This window comes from Bufo gargarizans, chromosome 8, assembly GCF_014858855.1.
Source record: "Bufo gargarizans isolate SCDJY-AF-19 chromosome 8, ASM1485885v1, whole genome shotgun sequence".
In the NCBI taxonomy this organism is placed as follows: Eukaryota; Metazoa; Chordata; class Amphibia; order Anura; family Bufonidae; genus Bufo; species Bufo gargarizans.
Genome location: NC_058087.1, coordinates 145024828 through 145050091, shown reverse-complemented (window position 1 = coordinate 145050091; position 25264 = coordinate 145024828). Strand labels below are relative to the sequence as shown.

Genomic DNA, 25264 nt, shown 5'->3' with positions numbered 1-25264 from the left:
GCCCCTTTGTAGAGGAAGTTTGGCAGCAGTCAGCAGGAGTGTTGCAGTCATGCCTCTGCTCATTGACAGCCGGAGGCTGGACGTCAGCCTGCCCGCCGCCCAGATACTACAGACGTGCCCTGAGCTTGAGGTGAGAGGCCGCAGTGTGTGTCTGAGGAGGGGCTGGTAGGTGACGCTGGTTTTCTCTATTGTGAGCAGATTGTTGCATTTGTCTGAATGCAGGTCTATTCACATCTGCGTTATTTTTTCTTCTCTCCAACGTTTTAAAGCCTGTGGTACCAGGGAGACTGTGCAAGGCTGGAACTCATAGCAGAGACAGCACAGCCCAATTTGCCCCCTGCATTACCTAACTTGGTGGAGGTAAAAGGGTTGTGTAACTTCAGCAAATGGCATTTATCATGTAGAGAAAGTTCATACAAGGCACTTACTGATGTATTGTTATTATCCATATTGCCTCCTTTGCTGGCTGGATTCATTTGTCTAACACATTATACACTGCTCGTTTCCATGGCTACGACCACCCTGCAGTCCAGCCACAGTGGTCATGTGTAGTGTTGAGTGAACTTCTGTTTTAAGTTCGGCGTCTAAAGTTCGGCTTCCGGTTAGCGGAGAATCCCGATATGGATTCCGAATTCCGTTGTGGTCTGTGGTAGCGGAATCAATAATCAGCCATTATTGATTCCGCTACCACGGACCACAACGGTATTCAGAATCCATGTCGGGATTCTCCGCTAACTGGAAGCCGAACTTTAGACGCCGAACTTAAAACAGAAGTTCGCTCAACACTAGTCATGTGATTGCACACTATAGGAAAATGCACACCCTAACTGTCCCGGCCGCCAGAGAGGCTGGTGCCTTTTCCTGTGGTGTGTAAGCACGACCACTGCTGCTGGATTGCAGGGTGGCCGTAACCATGGAAACAAGCAGTGTGTACTGTGGATAGGATGAGGACACATTCATTTCAATGGGTCCGCAAAAAATTTGGACTCGCTCCGTAGCCCCACAAAAAAGATAGAACATAACCTATTTTTGTCCGGTTTGCAGACAAGTATAAGCATTGTTACAATGGATCGGCAAAAAAAAAACCCAGATGCAACACGGATGTATTTTTTGTGGATCCGCGTTTTGCGGACCAGAAAATGCATACGGTTGTGTGCATGAGCCTCGAGGAGGATGGGACTCAGCCCCTTCATCCTACCGATTTGCAGGGGTCGGGCCGAAGGATAGCCTTTGACAGTGTACTGCACCACTACTCATGTAAAAATTTTATTTATTAATTTTTTTGTTTTTTTTTTACTTATGACCCTTAGGAACGAGCAAGAAACTTAAAAAGCCAACCCACCCAGATCGTCGGGCCCCATGGGTTTTTGTATGTGCAGCAACGAGAACTGGCAGCAACCACGCCACACGACCGTACGTATCAGTCGTTGTACCGGGACCTCCATACCCATCTTGTCTGCTTGTGATACGTGTGCAGTTAATGAGTGTTGCCTCTGCTTCATCCTGTTTTGGTAGATGCTTTCAACTGCTTAAAAGGCATCTAGGTGTAACAGCAACACCCCTGTTGCTCCGAGAGACTCATTTGCATATAATAAAATATCATTTTTCTCAGCAATGCGCACATAGGAACATGGGACCAACACAGATGCCTTCAGCTGCCAAGAGCACATGTAACAGGTCAGCCAGTGTCATAGGTACAAATCTGCTGACAGATGCCCTTTAAAGGGGTTTTCTGGGCTCCACATATTGATGACTTAAAGGGAGTCTGTCACCACATTTTAGCATGTTAGACCGTTAAAATAGGGTTATGTGATCCAGCCAGAACATAAAAATGGTACCTTTGTGGTAGAAAACTGACTTTTCAATTTGCAGAAAACGAACTTATAAGATTATCTTCTGAGCCCTCTCAAGTGCCCAGGGCGGTCTCTCAATCCTCGGAGCCCCAGGCAGCACCTCCTAAACGGCTGATAACCCCGCCCTCCGTGCGCCTCTGCCCGCCCGTTTACTCCCCTCCCCTGTCCCTTTCCACTGCGGCTGTGCGGTACAAATCGTAGCGGGCGCATGCGCAATAGGTATTGCGATGCCCTGCCAGGAGCGGGCATCGCATTGCGCATGCGCCCGCTACGATTTGGACCGCACAGCTGCAGTGGAAAGGGACAGGGGAGGGGAGTAAACGGGCGGGCAGAGGCGCACGGAGGGCGGGGTTATCAGCCGTTTAGGAGGTGCTGCCTGGGGCTCCGAGGATTGAGAGACCGCCCTGGGCACTTGAGAGGGCTCAGAAGATAATCTTATAAGTTCGTTTTCTGCAAATTGAAAAGTCCGTTTTCTACCACAAAGGTACCATTTTTATGTTCTGGCTGGATCACATAACCCTATTTTAACGGTCTAACATGCTAAAATGTGGTGACAGACTCCCTTTAAAAGGAACCTGTCACCGGGATTTTGTGTATAGAGCTGAGGACATGGGCTGCTAGATGGCCGCTAGCACATCCGCAATACCCAGTCCCCATAGCTCTGTGTGCTTTTATTGTGTAAAAAACCTGATTTGATACATATGCAAATTACCCTGAGATGAGTCCTGTCCCTGACTCATCTCACATACAGGACTCCTCTCAGGTTAATTTGCATATGTATCAAATCAGGTTTTTTACACAATAAAAGCACACAGAGCTATGGGGACTGGGTATTGCGGATGTGCTAGCGGCCATCTAGCAATCCGTGTCCTCAGCTCTATACACAAAATCCCGGTGACAGGTTCCCTTTAAATATCTCACCCAACTTTCCCGCTATCAGCCGTTCCCTGCAGCTCCTGCTCCACAACTAATAACACTTTGAATGGAGATGAAAGCGCAGCGCCGTTCAGAGTATAGTGGCCGCGCGGGGTAACTGCAGCTCGGCGCCCATTCACTTGAGTTGAATTGCCCACTATACTTTGAATGAAGCTGTACATTCGGCTGCGTTCAAAGTGCTAATTCTGACGCTGGGGGCTGCAGGATGGTTCATCAGTATGTGGGGCCTTGAGGACCCCTTTAATGGGAACCAGTCAATGATTCCAGAGAACTACCGTATGTCTTACCATGAAACGCTTCGGTGTGTAAAAAAAATAAAAACTAAACACCCTCCCATTTAATAATCTTATCTATTATTTAGAAGGCATAAATTTAGACCAGGCAGTCATAAGATTGGCCAAATTCATCAGGCTGTATGATAGGTTTCGCACATCTTACTAGAATTTAGATGCTTTTCTGTTCTTAATTCTCATCTGTCAGCGGATTTGTACCTATGACACTGGCTGACCTGTTACATGTGCGTTTGGCAGCTGAAGACGTCTGTGTTGGTCCCATGTTCATATGTGTCCGCATTGCTGAGAAATGTGATGTTTTAATATATGCAAATGAGCATCTAAGAGCCACGGGGGCGTTACCATTACACCTAGAGGCTCAGCTCTCTCTGCAGCTGTTGCATCCTCTGCACTTTGATTGACAGGTCCAGGCGTGATGATCCAGAATAGGCACTCGTACCCAATAATCGGCTCGATAAATCACATGTAAATCAGTCATTAGGGTTCATTTACACTGCGATTTTGGCTGCACCAGCCGACGCCCGACCAAAGAGGAGCGCGACCTGCATGTTTGCTGCAACCGCAACACACAGTATTGTTTTCAACGTGCATGTTGCCGATGCAGCAAACATGTGAGTTGTGCTGCGGCCCCCATTCGTTCCTACCGCGGCCCTGCTACGTACTGTAACGCAGGGTTAATTCTCATTAGATAGGTCATCACTGTGTGTTTGGTGAGAGTGCCACCCCTGGGACCCCCACCAGTAAGCAGAGCCTGGGGGCAGCCGCACCCTCCGTACTGCAGTGCTGAAACAGTGACAATCGAATGGGCTCAGCTGCAGTACCAGGCACAGCCACAAGGGCACTGACATCTTAGGATACTTTCACACTTGCGTTTTTCTTTTCCGGCATTGAGTTCCATCCTAGGGGGTCAATACCGGGAAAGAACTGATCAGTTTTATCCCCATGCATTCTGAAAGGAGAGCAATCCGTTCAGGATGTCTTCAGTTCAGTCTTTTTGACTGATCAGGCAAAAGATAAAACCGCAGCATGCTACGGTTTTATCTCCGGCCAAAAAAACTGAAGACTTACCTGAATGCCGGATCCGGCATTTTTATCCATAGGAATATATTAGTGCCAGATGTGGCATTTAAAATACCGGAAAGACCGAAAAAAAGGTTAAAAAAAATAAATGCCGGATCCGTTTTGCCAGATGACACCAGAAAGACAGATCCGGCATTTCAATGCATTTTTCAGACTAATCGGGATCCTGATCAGTCTTACAAATGCCATCAGTTGGCATACGGATCACTCTGCCTTAGGCACTGCTCACATCATGAGACGTGTACATTGAATGTATGCCTCTGATTGTTGCCATACGGTGGCATCCATCACCCTTAGGTTTCCATTGTTTAAAAAAAAAATGTATACCCATACTGGATACCTCTGTATAGAATGGTATAATGTACAACGCTATTCCATACTGGGTTTCTTTGCATTATACTGACATATACAATGTACAGTTGCAAGAAAAAGTTTGTGAACCCTTTGGAATTATATGGATTTCTGCACAAATTGGTGATAAAATGTGATCTGATCCTTATCTAAGTCACAACAATAGACAATCACAGTCTGCTTAAACTAATTACACACAAAGAATTAAATGTTACCATGTTTTATTGAACTCACCATGTAAACATTCACAGTGCAGGTGGAAAAAGTATGTGAACCCTTGGATTTAATAACTGGTTGAACCTCCTTTGGCAGCAATAACTTCAACCAAACGTTTCCTATAGTTGCAGATCAGACGTGGACAACGGTCAGGAGTAATTCTTGACCATTCCTCTTTACAGAACTGTTTCAGTTCAGCAATATTCTTGGGATGTCTGGTGTGAATCGCTTTCTTGAGGTCCTGCCACAGCATCTCAATCGGGTTGAGGTCAGGACTCTGACTGGGCCACTCCAGAAGGCGTATTTTCTTCTGTTTAAGCCATTCTGTTGTTGATTTACTTCTATGCTTTGGGTCGTTGTCCTGTTGCAACACCCATCTTCTGTTGAGCTTCAGCTGGTGGACAGATGGCCTTAAGCAGTGATGGCCAGTTTGCATTGTTCGCCGGCGAACATATGCAGACTGCCATATTTTTTCACAAGTCCGGCGAGGCACAGGTAAGCCCTTACCTGTGCCGCGAGCCGGTCTGAAAACAAGTGCGGTCAGCGGGAGGAGGCAGTTCCGAGAACAGCCCGATGAAGGCCCCCGATGGCTGTTCTTGGAACTGCCTCCTCCCGCTGACCGCACTTGTTTTCGGACAGTCTCTCGCACAGGACAGGTAAGGGCTTACCTGTGCCTCACCGGACTTGTGAAAAAAGATGGCAGCCCGCATATGTTCGCGGGCGACCAATGCGAACTGGCCATAAGTTCTCCTGCAAAACGTCTTGATAAACTTGGGAATTCATTTTTCCTTCGATAATACAGTAGCAATCCATCCAGGCCCTGATGCAGCAAAGCAGCCCCAAACCATGATGCCCCCACCACCATACTTCACAGTTGGGATGAGGTTTTGATGTTGGTGTGCTGTGCCTCTTTTTCGCCACACATAGTGTTGTGTGTTTCTTCTAAACAACTCAACTTTGGTTTCATCTGTCCACAGAATATTTTGCCAGTACTGCTGTGGAACATCCAAGTACTCTTGTGCAAACTGTAAACATGCAGCAATGTTTGGACAGCAGTGACTTCCTCTGTTGTATCCTCCCATGAAATCCATTCTTGTTTAGTGTTTTACGTATCGTAGATTCGCTAACAGGGATGTTAGCATATGCCAGAGACTTTTGTAAGTCTTTAGCTGACACTCTAGGATTCTTCTTCACCTCATTGAGAAGTCTGCGCTGTGCTCTTGCAGTCATCTTTACAGGACGGCCACTCCTAGGGAGAGTAGCAGCAGTGCTGAACTTTCTCCATTTATAGACAATTTGTCTTACCGTGGACTGATGAACAGCAAGGCTTTTGGAGATACTTTTATAACCCTTTCCAACTTAATGCAAGTCAACAATTCTTAATCGTAGGTCTTCTGAGAGCTCTTTTGTGCGAGGCATCATTCACATCAGGCAATGTTTCTTGAGAAAAGCAAACCCAGAATTGGTGTGTGTTTTTTATAGGGCTGGGCAGCTGTAACCAACACCTCCAATCTCATCTCATTGATTGGACTCCAGTTGGCTGACACCTCACTCCAATTAGCTCTTGGAGATGTCATTAGTCTAGGGGTTCACATACTTTTCCCACCTGCACTGCTAATGTTTACATGGTGTGTTCAATAAAAACATGGTAACATTTAATTCTTTGTGTGTTATTAGTTTAAGCAGACTGCGATTGTCTATTGTTGTGACTTAGATGAAGATCAGATCACATTTTATGACCAATTTGTGCAGAAATCTATATATTCCAAAGGGTTCACATACTTTTTCTTGCAACTGTATATAGTAATACCACATTTTTCAGTATAATGTAAGCTGTAAGATGGGGATGAATGTGCACAACTGCCTGATATAGGCAGGATTCCTTTACAGTTTCAGTAGGGAATTATCGGCTTTTTGGGGATTTTTTCCCCCCGCCTTTCCCATGGGGGCCTGACTGTGTAAATCTTTCCGCCAGTTGTCCATAGACTACATGTCGGGACAGTGGGAGCGATCGCCTGGCTCTGATCTCTGTCTACATTACACTATAACGTTTCTCCATGCAGAAAATAGAGGGACTGGTTTGTTTTTAGTCCTCCGCCTGTTGCAAGCTGTAACCTTAATCCTCTGCCATTCTATCTGTGGAGCAGATCCTGGCCGCACAGCTGACCGGCTTATTGTCCGGGAGCTGGCGCTTCTGACGTACAGTGACGGGCATACTGGGGGCAGCTCTCTGGAATAGGGGTTACTTTGTGACACCATTTAGATTTTTTTGCTTTTAGCTAACCTTATGTGGTGTTCACATTTGGCATGGGGGTTTAGGGGAAAAAAAATTATAGAAAATAACATTATTCACCTGATTGTTCCAGTGCCGCACAAGAAGTTGCGCAAGAATGGGGAAGGTGGGTGAATTGGCCGAAAAGTCAAAGGGAAGAAGACTAACCTGGTGCTGGCTCGCGCTCCTTCTCCTCCCGGCCTGCAGTGCTCTGCTGGGCTCCCTTGATGTCAGCATCCGGTTTCACATCACCATTAGTCATAATGTAAGGGTAGCTGGTTACTGCTGCGGCCAGTGACCGGCTGCAGCGATGTCAAACTGGATGTTGACATTGAGGGAGCCCAATAATGGAGCATCGCAGTAAGAGAGGAGAAGGAGCGTGGAACCAGTGCCAGGAAGCAGGTAAGTCATCTTCCTTTTGCAGGTCTGGCAGAATGGGAGGGGGGGCTGCAGCAATGGCTGTAAAAATGGCTGTGCCCATCTACCCAAATGACTGCTGCAGCCAGCCGCTGACCACAGCGGTCTCGAGGCATACACTGCTGAGGCCAGTGATCGGCTGCAGAAGTCACATGGTTTGATGGGCAAGTCATCACTGTAGTAATCCAAGACTGGTGGGGGGCACCAGAGTTGCATCCCTGGAGCAGTGGGGGTTTTATCAGGTGACTAACTTGTCCTTCTGTTATTTCATGCCATTCTGCCCACCCCTGGAAGTTTTTTTCCTGAATTCAAAAAAACACTAACGCCGCTTAGCAGCCACCACTAAGCGGAGCGAAGTGCACCTGGGTTTTTACAGCTAGTAGCCAAGGCAGCACAAAAATTATGTGCCATTCAGCTACTCTTTGCTCTGAAAGAGTACACCGGGCACAGTTTGAGTCCAGTCGTGTGTTTCGTGAATAGGGTACACCCTTGCAGTGTATATGCACATACTGTACATAGCAGCCTGTCAGTCACTGCACTGAGGGGTCCTACTTGCTAAATGTCAGTATATAATTTAATTTTTTGTACTTTTTTTTTTGTCTATTAGTATTATGGACCTGTAAGGTCCCTTTCACACGAGCGAGTTTTCCGCGCGGGTGCAATGCGTGACGTGAACGCATTGCACCCGCACTGAATCCTGACCCATTCATTTCAATAGGTCTGTGTACATGAGCGTTGTTTTTCACGCAGCCCTGGCCCCATAGAAGTTAATGGAGCTGCGTGAAAAACACATTGCATCCGCAAGCAAGTGCGGGTGCGATGCGTTTTTCACTGATGGTTGCTAAGAGATGTTGTTTGTAAACCTTCAGTTTTTTTATCACGCGCGTGAAAAACGCATTGCACCCGCGCAGTTTCACTGAACGCACCCTGAACGCATCCGGAGCCAATCCGTCAGGCTCGTGTGAAAGGGGCCTAAGGCCCCTTTCACACGGGCGAGTTTTCCGTGCGGGTGCGATCCGTGCGGCGAACGTATGGCACCCGCACTAAATCCTGACCCATTCATTTCTATGGGGCTGTGCACATGAGCGTTGTTTTTAAAGCATCACTTGTGCGTTCAGTGGAAATCGCAGCATGCTCTATATTGTCCGATTTTGACGTGACGCAGGCCCCATAGAAGTGAATGGGGTGTGTGAAAATCGGATGGCATCCGCAAGCAAGTACGGATGCGGTGCGATTTGCACGCACGGTTGCTAGGAGACGATCGGGATGGAGCCCCGATCATTATTATTTTCCCTTATAACATGGTTATAAGGGAAAATAATAGCATTCTGAATACAGAATGCATAGTAAAACAGCGGTAGAGGGGTTAAAAAAAAACAACAAATAATTTAACTCACCTTAGTCCACTTGATCGCGAAGCCCGGCATCTCCTTGTGTCTCCTCTGCGCTGAACAGGACCTGGGGTGAGCTGCTGCATTAAATAGAGGTTAAGGACCTGTGATGACGTCACTCCGGTCATCACATGGTCTTTTACCATGGTGAATCACCATGGTAAAAGATCATGTGACGTACCATGTGATGACCGGAGTGACGTCATCGCAGGTCCTTAACCGGTATTTAATGGAGCAGCTCACCCCAGGTTCTGTTCAGCGCAGAGGAGACACAAGGAGATGCCAGCTTCGTGATCAAGTGGACTAAGGTGAGTTAAATTTTTGAAATTTTTTTTTTAACCCCTCTAGCGCTGTTTTACTATGCATTCTGTATTCAGAATGCTATTATTTTCCCTTATAACCTTGTTATAAGGGAAAATAATACAATCTTCAGAACATCAATCCCAAGCCCGAACTTCTGTGAAGAAGTTCGGGTTTGGGTACCAAACATGCGCGATTTTTCTCACGCGAGTGCAACGCATGACAATGTTTTGCACTCGCACAGAAAAATTGCGCATTTTCCCGCAACGCACACGCCTCTAATCCGGGCCAAAAATATGACGCCCGTGTGAAAGAGGCCTAAGAGTTACCGTTTATGCTGCTCTTACACTGGGCAGGACATTAGGGCTATCGACACCTACGGGACCCCCCCCTTTTTTTTTTTTTTTTTTTTTATCGATTTTTTTTTTTTATTCCACTCATTTTGAGCTAAAAAAAAAAATTTCAATTCGTTTTTGTTAAATATTTTCAGCAGTTTTTGTGATACATGAGTTTAAAGGCCCATTCACATGACCGTATTTTTAGGCTGAATGCACATGGCCGTGGAACACGGCCGCGAGCGGTCTGTGGTATCCCGGCCTGGATTCCTGCTGAGAGCAGGAGCGCACCGCGTCATTGGTTGCAGCGACGGCATGAAGCGCAACCAATGACGCTGTGCGCTCCTGCTGTCAGCAGGATGCCAGGCCAGGATACCACGGACCGCTCACGGCCCTGTTCCACGTTAGTCTGCTTTTTTTTGCGGATAGGATGCAGATCCATTCATTTAAATGTGTCCGCAAAAAATGGGGACAGCACGCCGTGTACTGTCTGCTTCCGTATGTCCGTTCCATAGCCCTGCAAAAAAGATAGAACATGTCCTATTCTTGTCTGTTTTGCGGACAAATATAGGCATTGTTAGAATGGATCCGCAAAAAAATACGGCTGCAACAAAGACGTCATCCGTATTTTTTGCGGGTCTGCGTTTTGCGCACCACAAAATACATACGGTCGTGTGAATGCACCCTAAAAATCTGTATTTGCAGACTGTCCCTCCTGAATTCCATCAGTTAATGGCTCACGTGAAGGTTCATCTTCTGGCAGGAGCACGGGCTAGCAAAGATGTGCCTAATTTACGACAAGGTGCACGCCTAGGCACATCTACTGACAGCAACACCGGCGTAAAAATTATTTAAAAGACCTTAGCCTCAGTAAGTTAGTAAAGGTGACCTGATAGCTGAAATTCTCATTTTGAAAGTTCTTCTTTGATAAAAGCAAACGGCGAAGGAGACTGTAGGACGCAGACGTCGGATTTGTCCTCGTTGTGGTGGATTAGCATTTTAAAGGGAATTTGTCATGAAAAGCAGCGGCGGAGCTCACAGGGAAGCGATGCTTTGATGTTTATTTTTAGCCATATCTTCAGTACAAAAGTGGGATTTATGCCGGTGTGAGGGCAGCTCTGCGGGTAGGGGGGTCTCCTCTAATTAGTATTGTATGCCTAAGTTCTCCATGTATGTATTTCACCCTAAGGAGCGAGTTTTCTGCAATGCATTTAGCAAACTCGTATCATCCAGACTGAATCCTGACCCATTCATTTCAATGGGTCTGTGCGCATGAGCGTCGTTTATCACTGAACATCTCCACGTTCAGGAAGAATCGCAGCTCTGGCTCCATAGAAGTGAATGGGAATTATATGAAAAACAGAAGGCATCCGGATGTAATGCGTTTTTACTGATGGTTTCTAGGCGAGGTAGATTGTTATTTTTTAGGTTTTCGGTGCATTGGGGGCGGGGCACAATCGCACCGCGCAGCGCCTCTCCCGCTTGTTTAATTGACAGTCCCTGAGATTTCAGAGCCTAAAGAGATGACGCAGAATACACCAGGTGCACTAAAAACCTTATTTCCATAAAAATAAAAAAGCTTTTCTCAGGATTAGAGGACCAGATTTTCACAAGGAAGGTATGGTTATGTTTCAGGGCACCTTCCCCACATGGCGGTAGGCTTACTGAAATTGATTTTTGGAGGTGACTGATTCTCTTTAATGCTAGCTGTATAAATCCATATGTAAGGTGCTCACCCTAATGGTGGCTTGAGGCAGAACTAATTTTATAGTACAACTCCTTTATATACACTTATATATTTCCCCCCTGTATGTCTGCCTGTACTTCAGAAAGGATGAATTCATATGTTTTGAGTTGTGTTAATGATGCGGGAATCTAATATGACTCTTCTCTTTTAGGTTCAATTTCCATTCTCGGGTCAGAAGATGCAACTACTTGTCACATCATTGTCCTTAGACACACAGGTAGAGAATGAGCAGCCGGAAGTTAGTCCTGGACAAAATATTGTAGACGTAAGGCTCTGTTCACATCTGCATTGTAGATTCCATTTAAGGCTACTTTCACACTAGCGTTCGATCGGATCCGATCATAATAATGCAGACGGAGGCTCCGTTCAGAACGGATCCGTCTGCATTATATTTGCAAAAAAAAAGCTAAGTGTGAAATTAGCCTGAGCGAATCCGTCCAGACTTTTACATTGAAAGTCAATGGGGGACGGATCCGCTTGAAGATTGAGCCATATTGTGTCATCTTCAAACGGATCCGTCCCCATTGACTTACATTGTAAGTCTGGACGGATCCGCACGCCTCCGCACGGCCAGGCGGACACCCGAACGCTGCAAGCAGCGTTCAGGTGTCCGCCTGCTGAGCGGAGCTGAGGCTGAACGCTGCCAGACTGATGCATTCTGAGCGGATCCGCATCCATTCAGACTGCATCAGGGCTGGACGGAAGCGTTCGGGTCCGCTCGTGAGCCCCTTCAAACGGAGCTCACGAGCGGACAGCCGAACGCTAGTGTGAAACTAGCCTAAGTCGAAACCCACAATAGTCTGCCAGATGTGTCGCCCAGTAGATGCCAACGAGGTGTGTGATGTTTTAATGGGAAAGTAAATTCTCTTTTGCCATGACTAAGATAATTCTGATCAAAACGTGTTGGCTATAAATTATCCTTGTACTGTGGAGATGGAATTTTAATAAATCCTACAATAGAGCTCAAGATTTTATTCCAGTGATGGACATTCTCTTCTTTAAAATTCAAATATTTTTTTCCATCAAATATGATTGAATCTGCAACTGAGCCTCCAACACAGATGTGAACAGAGTCCTAAGAACTAATTGCAGCACTCCCAGAGCTAATGTAGACAGTCCCTAGTTAGGCCTGCAGTCTTACCTAAAGGGGTTACTTAGAAACATAGAATGTGTCGGCAGATAAGAACCATTTGGCCCATCTAGTCTGCCCAATATACTGAATACTATGGATAGCCCCTGGCCCTATCTTATATGAAGGATGGCCTTATGCCTATCCATGCATTGGTTATAACAATATGGATGAAAACAATGAAAATCTGACATCATATAGTACATGGCAATCTCTTTCTAACAAAGCTAGAACCAGCCCTGTACCTCACATGGATCCAGAGCTCTCCCCATTCATTGCTCTGCTGGATTTATATCAAGCTGACGGCTCAGGCGGCTTGTCCTTTATCACAGGGTGTGTCCTTTTTCTAGAGGCATGTCGCTCTCTCCCTGGAACTTTCACAGCTTTGAGCAGTAGATACAGCTGATGGCAGTTGGATAGAACTGAGCACGTGTGTCCACCTTTAGTAGTTGGACTTGCACATTACTCTATAGATTAAACACCAGGGGGAGCTATTATGACGAAGTAAAGAGAATATCTGACAACTGGAGCATTTTCATAACAGAAAATTAAATTACAAAAGTAGTTTTCCTGCTGAATTTTGTTAAAAATAACTTTTAATAGTGGCAAAACCTTTTTAAGGCTACTTTCACACTGGTGTTTCTGGGTCCACTTGTGAGATCTGTTTCAGGGCTCTCACAAGCGGACCAAAACGGATCAGTTCAGCCCCAATGCATTCTGAATGGATAAGGATCCGTTCAGAATGCATCAGTTTGCCTCCGTTCCGCCTCTATTCCACCCTGAAGGCGGGCACCAAAACGCTGCTTGCCTGACGATGCGGAGCCAAACGGATCCGTCCTGACTTACAATGGGGTGCCACAGCCTGTGTAAACAGTATATCTGTGGGGTGCCTCGTGTCGGACCTCTACTGATCAGGTATTGATGACCTATTGCCTGTAAGGCTTCCTGATCTTCACAAGGAGAACCTGTACCTTCCAATAACACGAAACTCAGGGTTTTTCCTACCACCCACCACACATATGTTCTTTGTATGGCGCATGCGTTGACCATGTTTGTTTTTGCTTTTAGGAAGTGGGGCCACCTGTTTAGCACACTGCGATGGATCGGACTCTGAAAACGAGGTGGCAGCCATTATCCAAGCTGTAAAGTCACTAACAAAGACCACTGAAGGAAGGTGGGTTATTACTCTTGCCTACGTGAAGTAGGAAATTCCCCCTCCATTGTAAATTACTTATAAATGGAAACGAAGTTGGGAGTTGTAGTTTTGCTTCGGCTGTACAACTACAGGTTGGGAATAGCTTCTCAATGTCGTGGGCCTTTGCGCACACTGCCTGCCATGCTCCATAGAACCTAAATTTTTTACGTTTTTTTTCTTTGTAATTGACAGGCTAGAACTGCACATGGTTGGAGGGTTCAATGATCAGCGCCAATTGTCACTGAAACTGTCCCGTCAGCTTCTTAGTAAGTTCTCACATTGTAAGTAATATGTCTGACAGTAACATGCTGCAGATCTTAAATCCACACTGCATGTCAAGTTATGTACGCGTTTAGCCTATCTACCCTTAGTGTACAGTGTAATTGGTGTGCATACAATTGTGCATCAGTGCTGGTAGTGGCAGCGCAGTAACATACACACATACACTATTACAGATGAAAATGGATCTGGGTGCACAGCTAATCCAAAGCAGTCTTCTTCAAGAGCAACTCCAGGTCTTTGTACTCTCCAGTAATCAGTATAGATTAACACAAGGGTAGATCCTTAGGTATGTTCAACCCAAAAAACTCTGAAGATGCTTCACACACAGTCGAGTCACATTATTATGACCACCAGCTAATATCCAGAGTAAGTGCTGCATGCAGCTTTGACAACATCTAGACCTGCTGGGAGAGACTCAATAAGGTCCTGGTAGGTTGTCACAGGTGTCTGGAGCCATGCTGACTGCAGTGCGCGGGGGGAGGCTCCATAGAGCGAACTATATGATTGAGGGGGTTCTACAGGTGCTTAGTTGGGTTCCAGTCTGAGGAATTAGGGGGCCAGGGTAGTATTTGGAAGTCTTGGTCATTCTCTTCCAACAGATGTCGGACATTTCTAGCTGTGTGACATGTCGCATTGTCTTGCTGGAAGAATACATCCACCCCAGACAATCAGCATGTATGGGTGTATGTGATCTGCAAGAATGCGTTCATACCCAACTCTGTTGCCTTCCACATGGATGGGTGGCCCAGAGAATGCCACAAAAGCATTCCCCAGATCATAACGCTGCCACCACCAGCTTGTGTTCTTCCAGCAATGGTTGCAGGGTGTCCTTTCGATGAAGCAGAAAATGTGACTCATCAGAGAAGCCAACCCTTTGCCAATCAGCAGAGGTCCAATTCTGATACTGCCACGAAAATTTAAGCCTTTTCTGCTGATGCAACTTCATTAGCAGAAGAGCAGTGACCACCTTTCTGCTTCGGAGCCCATACGCAGTAAGGTTAGCTGAATTGTTGTTTTAGACACACGTCTGGTAGCCCCCGGTTCATTTTGGTGGTTAGCTGCTCCACTGTAGCGTGTCAGTCCACCCTCTTGCACCTTCGTAGCTGACGTTCACCTCACATCAATGGCACGTGGTGCTCCACAGTTTCCACATGGCCAATAATCATCCCTTTTTGCAGCGAGGGATATGTGTGCAGACAGCCTATCGCACACGGTATATAGTCATCAAGCCAGATCACCACATGTGACTTCCTTCATGAGCTCTGCACATAGGAAGTGGACAGAATGATGACTCCACGGTGTAGATGTGGGATAAGCTCGTGCACCAGGCCTCAGATTTGGAAATTTTTGGTACAAATTCAGAAGCATTGGAGTATTGAGTGCAGGAGCACAGAAATGCAATATTTTGGTTTTTCTGCATATTTTTGGTAAAATGTCTCTGAAAGTGGAGTGTATATTATGTAAAAGTAGGTTTTACTTGAAAGTCTACAAAATTACATACAAGAGATAATTACAGCACTTTTGCCGTACAGAAGTCAGGAGTTTAGTTTCCTTTTATTATCTATTTGCAGGTCTAGCGCCCTTTTTAAGTCGTACTACCAATACTACTACACCTGTGTGACCCATCTGATCTATGAGACCCCACAATCTGAAAGAGGAAGCATGACCTTACTGCCCCGTTTCTGGAAGGGTGGCAGTCATTATAGTGAACAGGAGGTCTAGAAACAGAATTATTAGGACTATCATGGCTCAAAAAAGACGCAAATTATGGCATCTTGCAACTTTTCAGTAGTGACAAGAAAAGTGGACGGGGTCTCCCACAGGCCAACAGATAGAATATCATTTAGGCCAAGAACTGGCGTTAATTATAGTCCAAATCAACACCAGCTATAGGTGGCTAGATTAGAATTTCTGGCCCAAGGAATGCCTGTGCCTCTTAATAAATTTGGCACAGCAATGGACTCTATCCTAACACTGGTCTTGATGTACAGTATCTGCCCAATATCTTCTGCACAGCCACCTCTCTGCTGGGAACAGAGGACAGGGCACCTCTAGTCTCGAGATTGTGGGGGTTCTAGTAACCAGACCTCAGTTATGTCAATTTCATATCAATATAACACAAATGTCTATTGTGGGAAAACCTCTTTGTAATTATCTTAAAATTGTAAAATCCTGTTTTGTAGAAGTGTTTCATCAGCAAGCAGAGGATGTACATCTAGTCACACTTTGTGTCACAGGTACGTGGCTTTACATTGGTGCCTATCTGACATTTTAACGGATTGCTTTTGGGGGATGTAGCAAGATATATAAATGTTCTGGTCTCATTCCTGCCTCTTTCCTCATGGCCCAATGCACAAAACAACCTGGAGCATAACAGGGGCCCTGGTGCAAGAGTTCAGCTTGGGCCCCCCTTCCCTCAGTGCGTTGTGTGTCTTCTTATGCGGCACAATGGTCTTTGGGCCCCCTTAGGCTCCTGGGCCCGGTAGCGACTGCTACCTCTGCACCCCCTATAGCTACGCCCATGAGCATACATATATATTGGAGCATACATATATATTGGAGCGCCACTTGATGCAGGCGCATTTATTTAGAATAGTTAAGAGAAAGAGCCAGATTAGTGGAAACCAGGGAGAGGGGTAGACTTCAGTGGGATGATGGCGAGGCCTAAAATTCAGATCTGATACATTTTAAAGAATATCTTTACAATTTTGGCTTCCATCTCCATTGGGAGGAACATTGTTGACTGATCTATAAGAGCTGCCATTGAACTGTATTAGGTTCTTTAGTTCCCCCTAGTGGTGATTGCAGACAGTAAGAAACTTATCATTTTAAAGAGGACCTTTCACCACTCCTGACATGTCTGTTTTAATAGCTTCATGCATTCCCCACGTACTAACAATTCTGGAGCATCTATTCTTATGTCTGTATGTTGTGCCATTCCTTTATTATTTGCACTAAAAGTTATGAATGAATTGGAGGGGGGGGGGGGGGTACCTGCACAGTCTGAAAATGGCAGAACTGATTGGATAGTCAGACTGTAAAGGGACACACCCCAACTGGTTACCACCTCTGTACCCTTACTGCAGACTGCTAGCAATTTATTCATAACTTCTAGTGCAAATAATAAAGGAATAGCACAACATAGAGCCATAAAAATAGATGCTCCAGAATTGTTATTACTTGGGGAATGCATGAAGCTATTAAAACGGGCATGTCAGGAGTGGGGAGAGGTCCTCTTTAACACTATGACTGTCTGTAGGTAAGCTAGAGCAGGATCAGATTGGAGGAGCAGATCTCCCAGTGGGCCCTGGCTTTGGCAAAGTAATGGGCCCCAGTGATTCTCATTTGGAGCCAACCACTTGTCACCACAGTCTTTTTCTTATGGAATGATTCATAAAACTTTGTGTGCAATAGTAGCAACAAAATATGCATTTAAAAGTGGATGTGAAGTGCTTGCTATTACTCACCGCTCTGTGGTCACCCTCCGGCCCGGGCTGCACAGGATCCTGACACCCTGTGCACATAGGGGGGCACTATGACCTGATGCTGTGTGACGTCAGGACGACAGTGCAAGAGAAGAAGATAGACGAGCGGTGCCCCTACAGGAGAGGCACTGGTGGCACTGATGAGTTTTTATAAAGAAAAATGTTCTTTAAATTAGTTTTTTGTTATTAGAGTACTCTTAATCGTTGGATTAATCGATAGAATACTCAATTACAAAAATAGTTGATCGCTGCCGCTCTAGTCCGAGGTACACGTTAATGATGCAATGGGAGTAGGTCAGACATTTTTATAGTTACAATTTCTAATAAATGGGGATGCAAACCACTCTAAGGGTCCATTCACACGTCCGCAGTGTTTTGCGGATCCGCAAAACACCGGGCCGGCACCCCAATAGAAATGCCTATTCTTGTCCGCAGCTGCGGACCGAAAGTTCGGGGCTGCGGACCGGAAATGAGGAAGCGGATAGCACACTGTGTGCTGTCCGCATCTTTTCCGTCCCCATTGAAAATGAAGGGGTCCGCACCCATTCCGCATAATTGCAGAACGGATCTGGACCCAAAGTGCGGACGTCTGAAGAGAGCCTAACAGTATATTCGAAGTATATGGCTGTATAAAAGATATCTTATTGTATTCAGGTGATATTTCCATTTATCACAGATATAAATGACAAGAAAGAGAATGGTATTCACCTTCCAGTTATTTATGGAATAGGTAAGTTCTATTCACCTGAACATATGCCTGTATGCACAGTGGTATATACAGAATTCTGTGAAAATGAAGGCAATCCAGAGTCATAAATGTGACCACACATGGATCTGTATACACATACAAAAACACACACTGACACACGCATGCATACATTCAGACACACATATATACACTGTGACACACATATCTATTTGCGCATGTAAAAGTAGATCTATGTACACATGCCAGCCTTCTGATCTCTTCCGCTGTCTGCTATAACCCATTTTGGTTATTTCCTATTCAGCAGTAAATGTTAAGACGGGAGAAATTTTCAAAGCAAAATTTCAGGACCGGCAGCCCGATGAGGATTTGCGCTCTGCATACATTATGACTGGAGGACATGTAAGTGTACTTGGTGATCTACTTATTAAATGTGTTGGTAGCTTAACTTAGTATACAGGAGCCTTGTAGATTTTGGAGACTGAATCAAATTGGATGCAGTATCAATATAAATCCATATATCCAGATAGAGCTACTTTCACACTTGCGTTTTTGCCTGATCCGTCAGGGTTCAGCAAAAACGCTTCGTTTAAGCGTTCAGTTGATAATACAACCATCTGCATCTGTTATGAATTGATCCGGTTCTATTGTAAGTCAATGGGGGACGGATCCGTTTTCTGTTGTGTCAGAGTTAAACAGCTCCGTCCCCATTGACTTGCATTGTGGATCATGACGGATCTGTCTTGCTCCGCATCCTATGACGGAAAGAAAATCGCAGCTTGCTGCGGTTTGCTCTCCGATATGGGAACGCAACCAAACGGAACAAAATGCTTTTTGGAGCATTCCTTTCTGTTCAGTTATGTTCTGTCCCCATTGACAATGAATGGGGACAAAACGGAGGCGTTTTTCTTCGGTATTGAGATCCTATGACGTATCTCAATAACAGAAAGTATAAATGCTAGTGTGAAAGTAGCCTGAGTTCCTTACTGTTGTAGCATTTTTTGTAAAATATCATTGAAAATGGACATCATTAAAGGAGAAAAGCAAACGACGACTAGAAGTTGCAGCACACGGCCATGCGCAAAGACATGTGCAAACACTGGAAATATGAACAAATGTAAACTGCATTACTTACTATATGAAGTTAGAAGCTCATTGTGCACATTTTTTATCAAAATTGTGTTGGGCCCACCTACCAGCGACAAGGTGGCTTCCAAAGATGGGACATATACCATCCCTCGTAGAGGGCTTTTAGTCTACATCAGGGATGCTCAACCTGCGGCCCTCCAGCTGTTGTAAAACTACAACTCTCATCATGCCCTGCTGTAGGCTGTCCGGGAATTATGAGAGTTGTAGTTTTGCAACAGCTGGAGGGCCGCAGGTTGAGCATGCCTGGTCTACATCATTTCAGTCAAATCAGAGTGTTCTATAGCTGAATTCTACATTGCCCTGAAATTTTATAGGCTAAAAGCCGAGGAAAGGCAAGTCTGTTAGTGTAGGTCCCGTCTTTAGAAGCCACTTTGTCACTGGTAGATGGGCACAATAAAAGTTTTGATCAAAAACGTGCGCAAAGAGCTTCTAATTTTCATTGAGTAAGTATAGCAGTGATGAAGTTTACATTCATTCATTCATGTTTCTAATGCGTGTGCTGCTACTTGTAGTCCTTGTTTGCTTTTACATTGGAGCCATGCACCAGAATTCCTTATTTTTTTCATATTGTTTTGAGGTGCTGGTTGATTTTTGCATTATTAAAGGGCTAGCAAACTCGCTGTACAGAGTTTCTGCTAAAGTGTCATTTCAATGTCCATAAAAAGGTGCTACTTTCCAGATATACTGCTTTGCTGTCAACTTGGTTCCCACAATGCATTGCTTTCTGGTTGCAAAAAAGCAGCAGAATTGTACATAATATTTTATCTAGATTTTAGCTGGAGAAGTAACGCCGGTGTCTTGTTCTTAGATGGTAAATGTTTATGATGCAGAAACGGAGCAGCTAAACATTGGGCCATATTCCTGGCTACCTTTCCCAAACATTGAATTTTGGCTGAGTCAGGAGGACAAGCAGATACTGGACGTGAGTACGCAGTATTTGTGCAATTACCGTTAAGTTTAATAAGGAACTACCATGGTTATGAGCTGGATGTAGAGATTTGGGCAGTATACAGCAATGGAGGATCCACCCAAGTGCATGAAAGTTTTGTGATGTGTTCATTATCCACAACCACATTTTGTAAAATGTGCGATGCACTTACCAAGAGACAGACAACATAAAATATGGGCCTGACTCTGGACTGCTGCCCGTCATGGTGTTTGTCTGTAGCTACCATTAGAAGGAGCTCCCAGCATAAAGTATAACTGTTCCCATTGAGTTCACTAATAGCTGCAGAAATTCTTACATAGCTACTACAAATGAATAGCTGTACAAGAATTTATGCAACTACTATTTAACTCAATGGTAGCTGTAAAGGCAGATCCAATTCAATGAGTATGTTAAAATGGGATGGAAGAAAATCTATTTTGTATTTTGCCATAAAATCCATCTCAAAATCTGCATGTCTTGCATGCATATTTTGCCATGGATTTCACTCCATGTATTGCAAAGGGTGGGAATCCTTTTGACATGTGGTATAAATGTAGTAATCTGATTTAACCCCTTAAAGGTGGATTCTCAAAGGTGAGTTTTTGGAGGAGGTTTTGAGGCAGATTTTCCTGCTGTGGATTGGAAAGGTATCAAAAATACAAAGGAAGGACTTCACTTTCTTGCTGGAACCACTTCTGGCTGAAAAACCTGCAGGCAAATCTGCCTTAACCTCCTCCAAAAAACTTTGTGTGAACCAACCCTATATGTTTTGCCTGAGCTCAGCTCGGATTTTTTCGAAAAAGGCTTAACAGTTCAGCCTAAGCAGAGCTGAGCAGCAAGGGGGAGGGCTGCTTTAACCCCTCATATCATAGCCTCACTAGCAGCTAGATATATGGGCCTAATCTTGTTTGAAAACTGACAATCTAAACTTTAAAATAAGACCAGAATTACATTGGGTGATATAGCTGTTAGAAACCATGTTGGGAGTGATGACCATTTCAGCTGCTTTCACTCCCCACCCCATTTCTAACAGCAGTATCCCCCAATGTGAAGGAAATAATGCTGTAAGGGCTCATGCACAAGTTTTTTTCCCGTTTGCAGATTCATTCACTTCAGTGCATCCACGTAAAAAACTAAATTTACTCTGTGTGCATTCAGTTTCCGTTAGACCACACTCCGCAAAAAATAGATTCTGTCCTATTATTGTCCGTGTTATGGACAAGATAGGACTGTTGTATTATGGGCTGGACGTTCTGTTCCGCAAAATACGAAATGCACACGACTGGTATCCGTAATTTGGCATCATCATATTTGTAACGACACATATTATTTATAGAGCCCAGAAAGTTATGATACAATTGGTGTTTTTATCTTTCCCCTAAGGGTACTTTCACACTTGCGTCAAAGTTTTCCGGTATTGAGTTCCGTCCTAGGGGCTCAATACCGGAAAACTGATCGGTTTTATACTAATGCATTCTGAATGGAGAGCAATCTTTTCATGATGCATCAGGAGTTCTTCAGTTCAGTCCTTTTACGGTATTTGGACGGAGAAAAAACCACAGCATGCTGCATTTTTCTCTCCGGCCAAAAATCCTGAACACTTGCCAGAAAGCCGGATCCGGCATTTTTTTCTATTAGAATGTATTCGTTTATTAAAATTGCAGCATTGACTGATGCGCAGACCTTTAAAAATGTAAGGGCTCTTTCACACCTGCGTTCTTTTCTTCCGGCATAGAGTTCCGTCGTCGGGGCTCTATGCCGGAAGAATCCTGATCAGGATTATCCCCATGCATTCTGAATGGAGAGAAATCCGTTCAGGATGCATCAGGATGTCTTCAGTTCAGGACCGGAATGTTTTTTGGCCGTAGAAAATACCGCAGCATGCTGCGCTTTTTGCTCCGGACAAAAATCCTGAAGACTTGCCGCAAGGCCGGATCCGGAATGAATGCCCATTGAAAGGCATTAATCCGGATCCGGCCTTAAGCTAAATGTCGTTTCGGCACATTGCTGGATCCAACGTTTAGCTTTTTCTGAATGGTTACCATGGCTGCCGGGACGCTAAAGTCCTGGCAGCCATGGTAAAGTGTAGTGGGGAGCGGGGGAGCAGCATACTTACCATCCGTGCGGCTCCCGGGGCGCTCCAGAGTGACGTCAGGGTGCCCCACGCGCATGGATGACGTGATCACATGGGGCGCTCTGACGTAATTCTGGAGCGCCCCGGGAGCCGAAAGGACGGTAAGTATACTGCTCCCCCACTCCCCGCTCCTACTATGGCAACCAGGACTTTAATAGCGTCCTGGCTCCCATAGTAACACTGAACGCATTTTGAAGACGGATCCGTCTTCAAATGCTTTCAGTTCACTTGCGTTTTTCCGGATCCGGCGTGTAATTCCGGCAAATGGAGTACACGACGGATCCGGACAACTCAAGTGTGAAAGAGCCCTAAAAAAATAAAAATACCGGATCCGGTTTTCCGGGTGACACCGGAGAGACGGATCCGTGCATTTGTGAGACGGATCTGCATTCGAATCCGTCTACAAATGGTTTCCGTTTGCATACAGATTGCCGAGTTCTGGCGACTGAACTGCCCACTGGAATCCAGCAACGCAAGTGTGAAAGTAACCTTAAAAATTAAATAATAAGTTATTTAATACACAGGGGAAAAATAATACTGGTCCCTAAGGCTTCTTTCATACATCCATTTAAGTAAATGGTGTCTCAAAGAAGAGGGCTTTGATAAGAGAGTGGTCTTTTGTAGAGGTTCCCCTGCGTTCTAGTATGTCAGGGCCCCAATCTGTGTCTGCCATGACTACAGTGACTTCTTGTAGCGAGGCAGACTCTACGTGAACGCGCTGTACACTCCTCACTACTCTTCTCTTATTTTTGCAGTGCTTTTCCACTTCTCCACAGGCAGAACCTCCCTATTTTGTCCAGCATATGAAATCTTCACTCCAGTATCTGAAGAACAATCCACATCCTCAAGTATCTGTATTTCCTAATAAAACCCCCCGCTCCTATAAGAAAAAAGCAGATGGGCAATGGGAAAGGATCCAAAACTGATAACTGTTTCACAGGATTCGAGATAGGGTTTTTTTTTTTTTTTCATTCTGGAAACTGTGCCATTCTTTTCCATGGGCTGTCTTTGGTATTGGAGCTCAGATCAGAAAGAAAGAAAAAGCAGACCCTTCTAATCTTCTACCACCCCTTTCTTTCCTATGTATCAGTAGCTCCTTTCTGATCCCTATGGACCATGGTCTTTTATGTCTATGCAATTTCATTATTTCCAGTGCAAGAAAGAAACAAATGACCAAAACGGCTTGATAACTGTATACTTTTTATATTTCATTTGATTTGCAGAACTTACTAGAACTTGTTTATTAATGTGGAGGTATACAATTTTAAGACTGTCCAAAACATATTCATTTTAAAGAGCATCTGTCAGCAGATTTGTTCCTATTAAACTGGCTGACCTGTTGAAGTCACCTGTGTTGGTCCCATGTTCATATATCCACATTGCTGAGCAAAATGATGTTTAATTTTATGGAAATGAGCCTCTAGGAGCAACTGGGGGAGGGGTGCAGTTACAACTAGAGGCTCAGCTCTCTCTGCAACTACTGCGCCTCCTGCACTTTGCCAGAACCAGGTGCTATGACGTTTACACTGCCTGGCCCTGGCAATCAAAGTGCAGAGGGCGCAGCAGTTGCAGAGAGAGCAGAGCCTCTAGGTGTAATGACAACACCCCCATTGCTCCTACAGGCTCATTTGCATATATTAAAACTTATTTTTTTCCAGCAATGCGGTCATATATGAACATGGGACCAACACAGATGCCTTCAGCTGCCAACTGCACATGCAATAGGTCAGGGGTTGTTGGAATCGAATGAAACTTTCTATTTATGAATGTAATGATGATATATGGAAGTGGTCACAATCTTATGGGGAAAGGATACATTTATTTGGAAAACTGTATAATTGAAAGGAGGCTCTTAGGACCCTGTTGGCCACCTCTGGTCTGGCTACAAAATGAGATATGGTTGGACATGGACGTATACAGGTTCTGTATGGTATCCTGCAGAACATTTGCCCACAGATGTTGTAGCTGGACCTGTAGATCCTGCACACTGGTAGGTTACCAAAGCTGGCGTCCCAACTGCTTCCATAAATGCTTGACTGGCGATAAATCTGCAGACCAGACCGGCCAAGAAAGTGTTGCAATCTGTGAGAGACATTGCTGGGAGACCTTTGGTGTGTGTGCGAGCATTATCCTGATGAAAAATGCCCTGCCATGGAATTTCTGGATGGGTGTTATTTTTTTACAATGAGTGTATAATCTGAAGTTCAATAGCTGTGTAAATACATTCAGTTACCATAGTTCCTGTATTATACGCTAGAGCTGCATTCAAAGTTCTGTGGTCTTACTTATAGTCCGTGGTAGCAGAATCCATAACAGAATTCTTAGACAACCCAAACCTTGTATGCCGAACTTGAAAACACAAATTCGCTCAACCAGTTGGGGGGGGGGGGGGGTGTACCTGCCCAGACTTACTCTATCCAAGAAGTGCTGCCATCTTTAGACTGTGCAGGGACAGCCCCCCCCCCCCCCCAACTTGTTACCACCCCTCTGTACCCTTACTGCAGACTGCTAGCAGTTCCTTCATAACTTCTAGTATAAATAATAAAGGAATGGCACAACATAGAGGCATAAGAATAGATGCTCCAGAATTATTACACAGGGAATGCATGAAGTTATTAAAACAGGCATGTCAGGAGCGGTGAAAGGTCCTCTTTAAAGGGGTTCTCCCGGAATTAAGAAAATAAGCATATCTAAATATTACAAATATATTCCCAAATACCTTTCATTAGTTATAATGGCTTGTTTTGTCTGGTCAGCAATCATTAGGAGAAACAAAATGGCCGCCGTCCTATTAGTACACACAGAACCTGTCCTAATCACACAGCAGGACAAGTTACTTCACAGCACTGAGATAAAATGCTGCCTCATCCTCCTCTCTGCTCTACTGGTCACAGATTATGATCCTAAATACAGCTGATAAAATCTCCAGATGAATCTCTGTAGGAATGGAGTTCATGAGGAGACATGAAGTACAAAGAGGACGGACAGGGCAGACTGTGGAAATGGAGACTGCAGACAAGAGAGCTGCTCATTAGCCACATCTCCTCATGAACTCCATTTCTACC

At 44.9% G+C, this 25264-nt stretch overlaps 1 protein-coding gene across 2 annotated transcripts; it reads left to right on the top strand.

Moving 5' to 3' along the window:
• Positions 1-24583, top strand: NTAN1 (N-terminal asparagine amidase). Of its 2 annotated transcripts, none has more exons than XM_044303802.1 (10): positions 1-130; positions 1311-1413; positions 11343-11408; positions 13389-13494; positions 13708-13781; positions 15981-16034; positions 17959-18012; positions 18296-18390; positions 19946-20059; positions 22955-24583. In XM_044303802.1, the coding sequence occupies exons 1-10, from the start codon at positions 50-52 to the stop codon at positions 23123-23125; spliced, it is 918 nt and encodes a 305-aa protein (XP_044159737.1). In that variant the 5' UTR covers positions 1-49; the 3' UTR covers positions 23126-24583. The 2 variants fall into 2 exon arrangements, with proteins under 2 accessions (XP_044159737.1, XP_044159736.1); XM_044303801.1 differs by having other exon boundaries at positions 18293-18390; positions 22955-24581.
• The last annotated feature ends 681 nt before the right edge of the window (positions 24584-25264 follow it).

Excerpts from the sequence above, each read along its gene's own strand:
- NTAN1 (XM_044303801.1), top strand. The coding sequence starts at position 50 with ATGCCTCTGCTCATTGACAGCCGGAGGCTGGACGTCAGCCTGCCCGCC. Across the intron at positions 1,414-11,342 it reads AGCAACCACGCCACACGACC|GTTCAATTTCCATTCTCGGG; the intron begins GTACGTATCAGT and ends CTTCTCTTTTAG. Across the intron at positions 13,782-15,980 it reads ACTGTCCCGTCAGCTTCTTA|AAGTGTTTCATCAGCAAGCA; the intron begins GTAAGTTCTCAC and ends CCTGTTTTGTAG.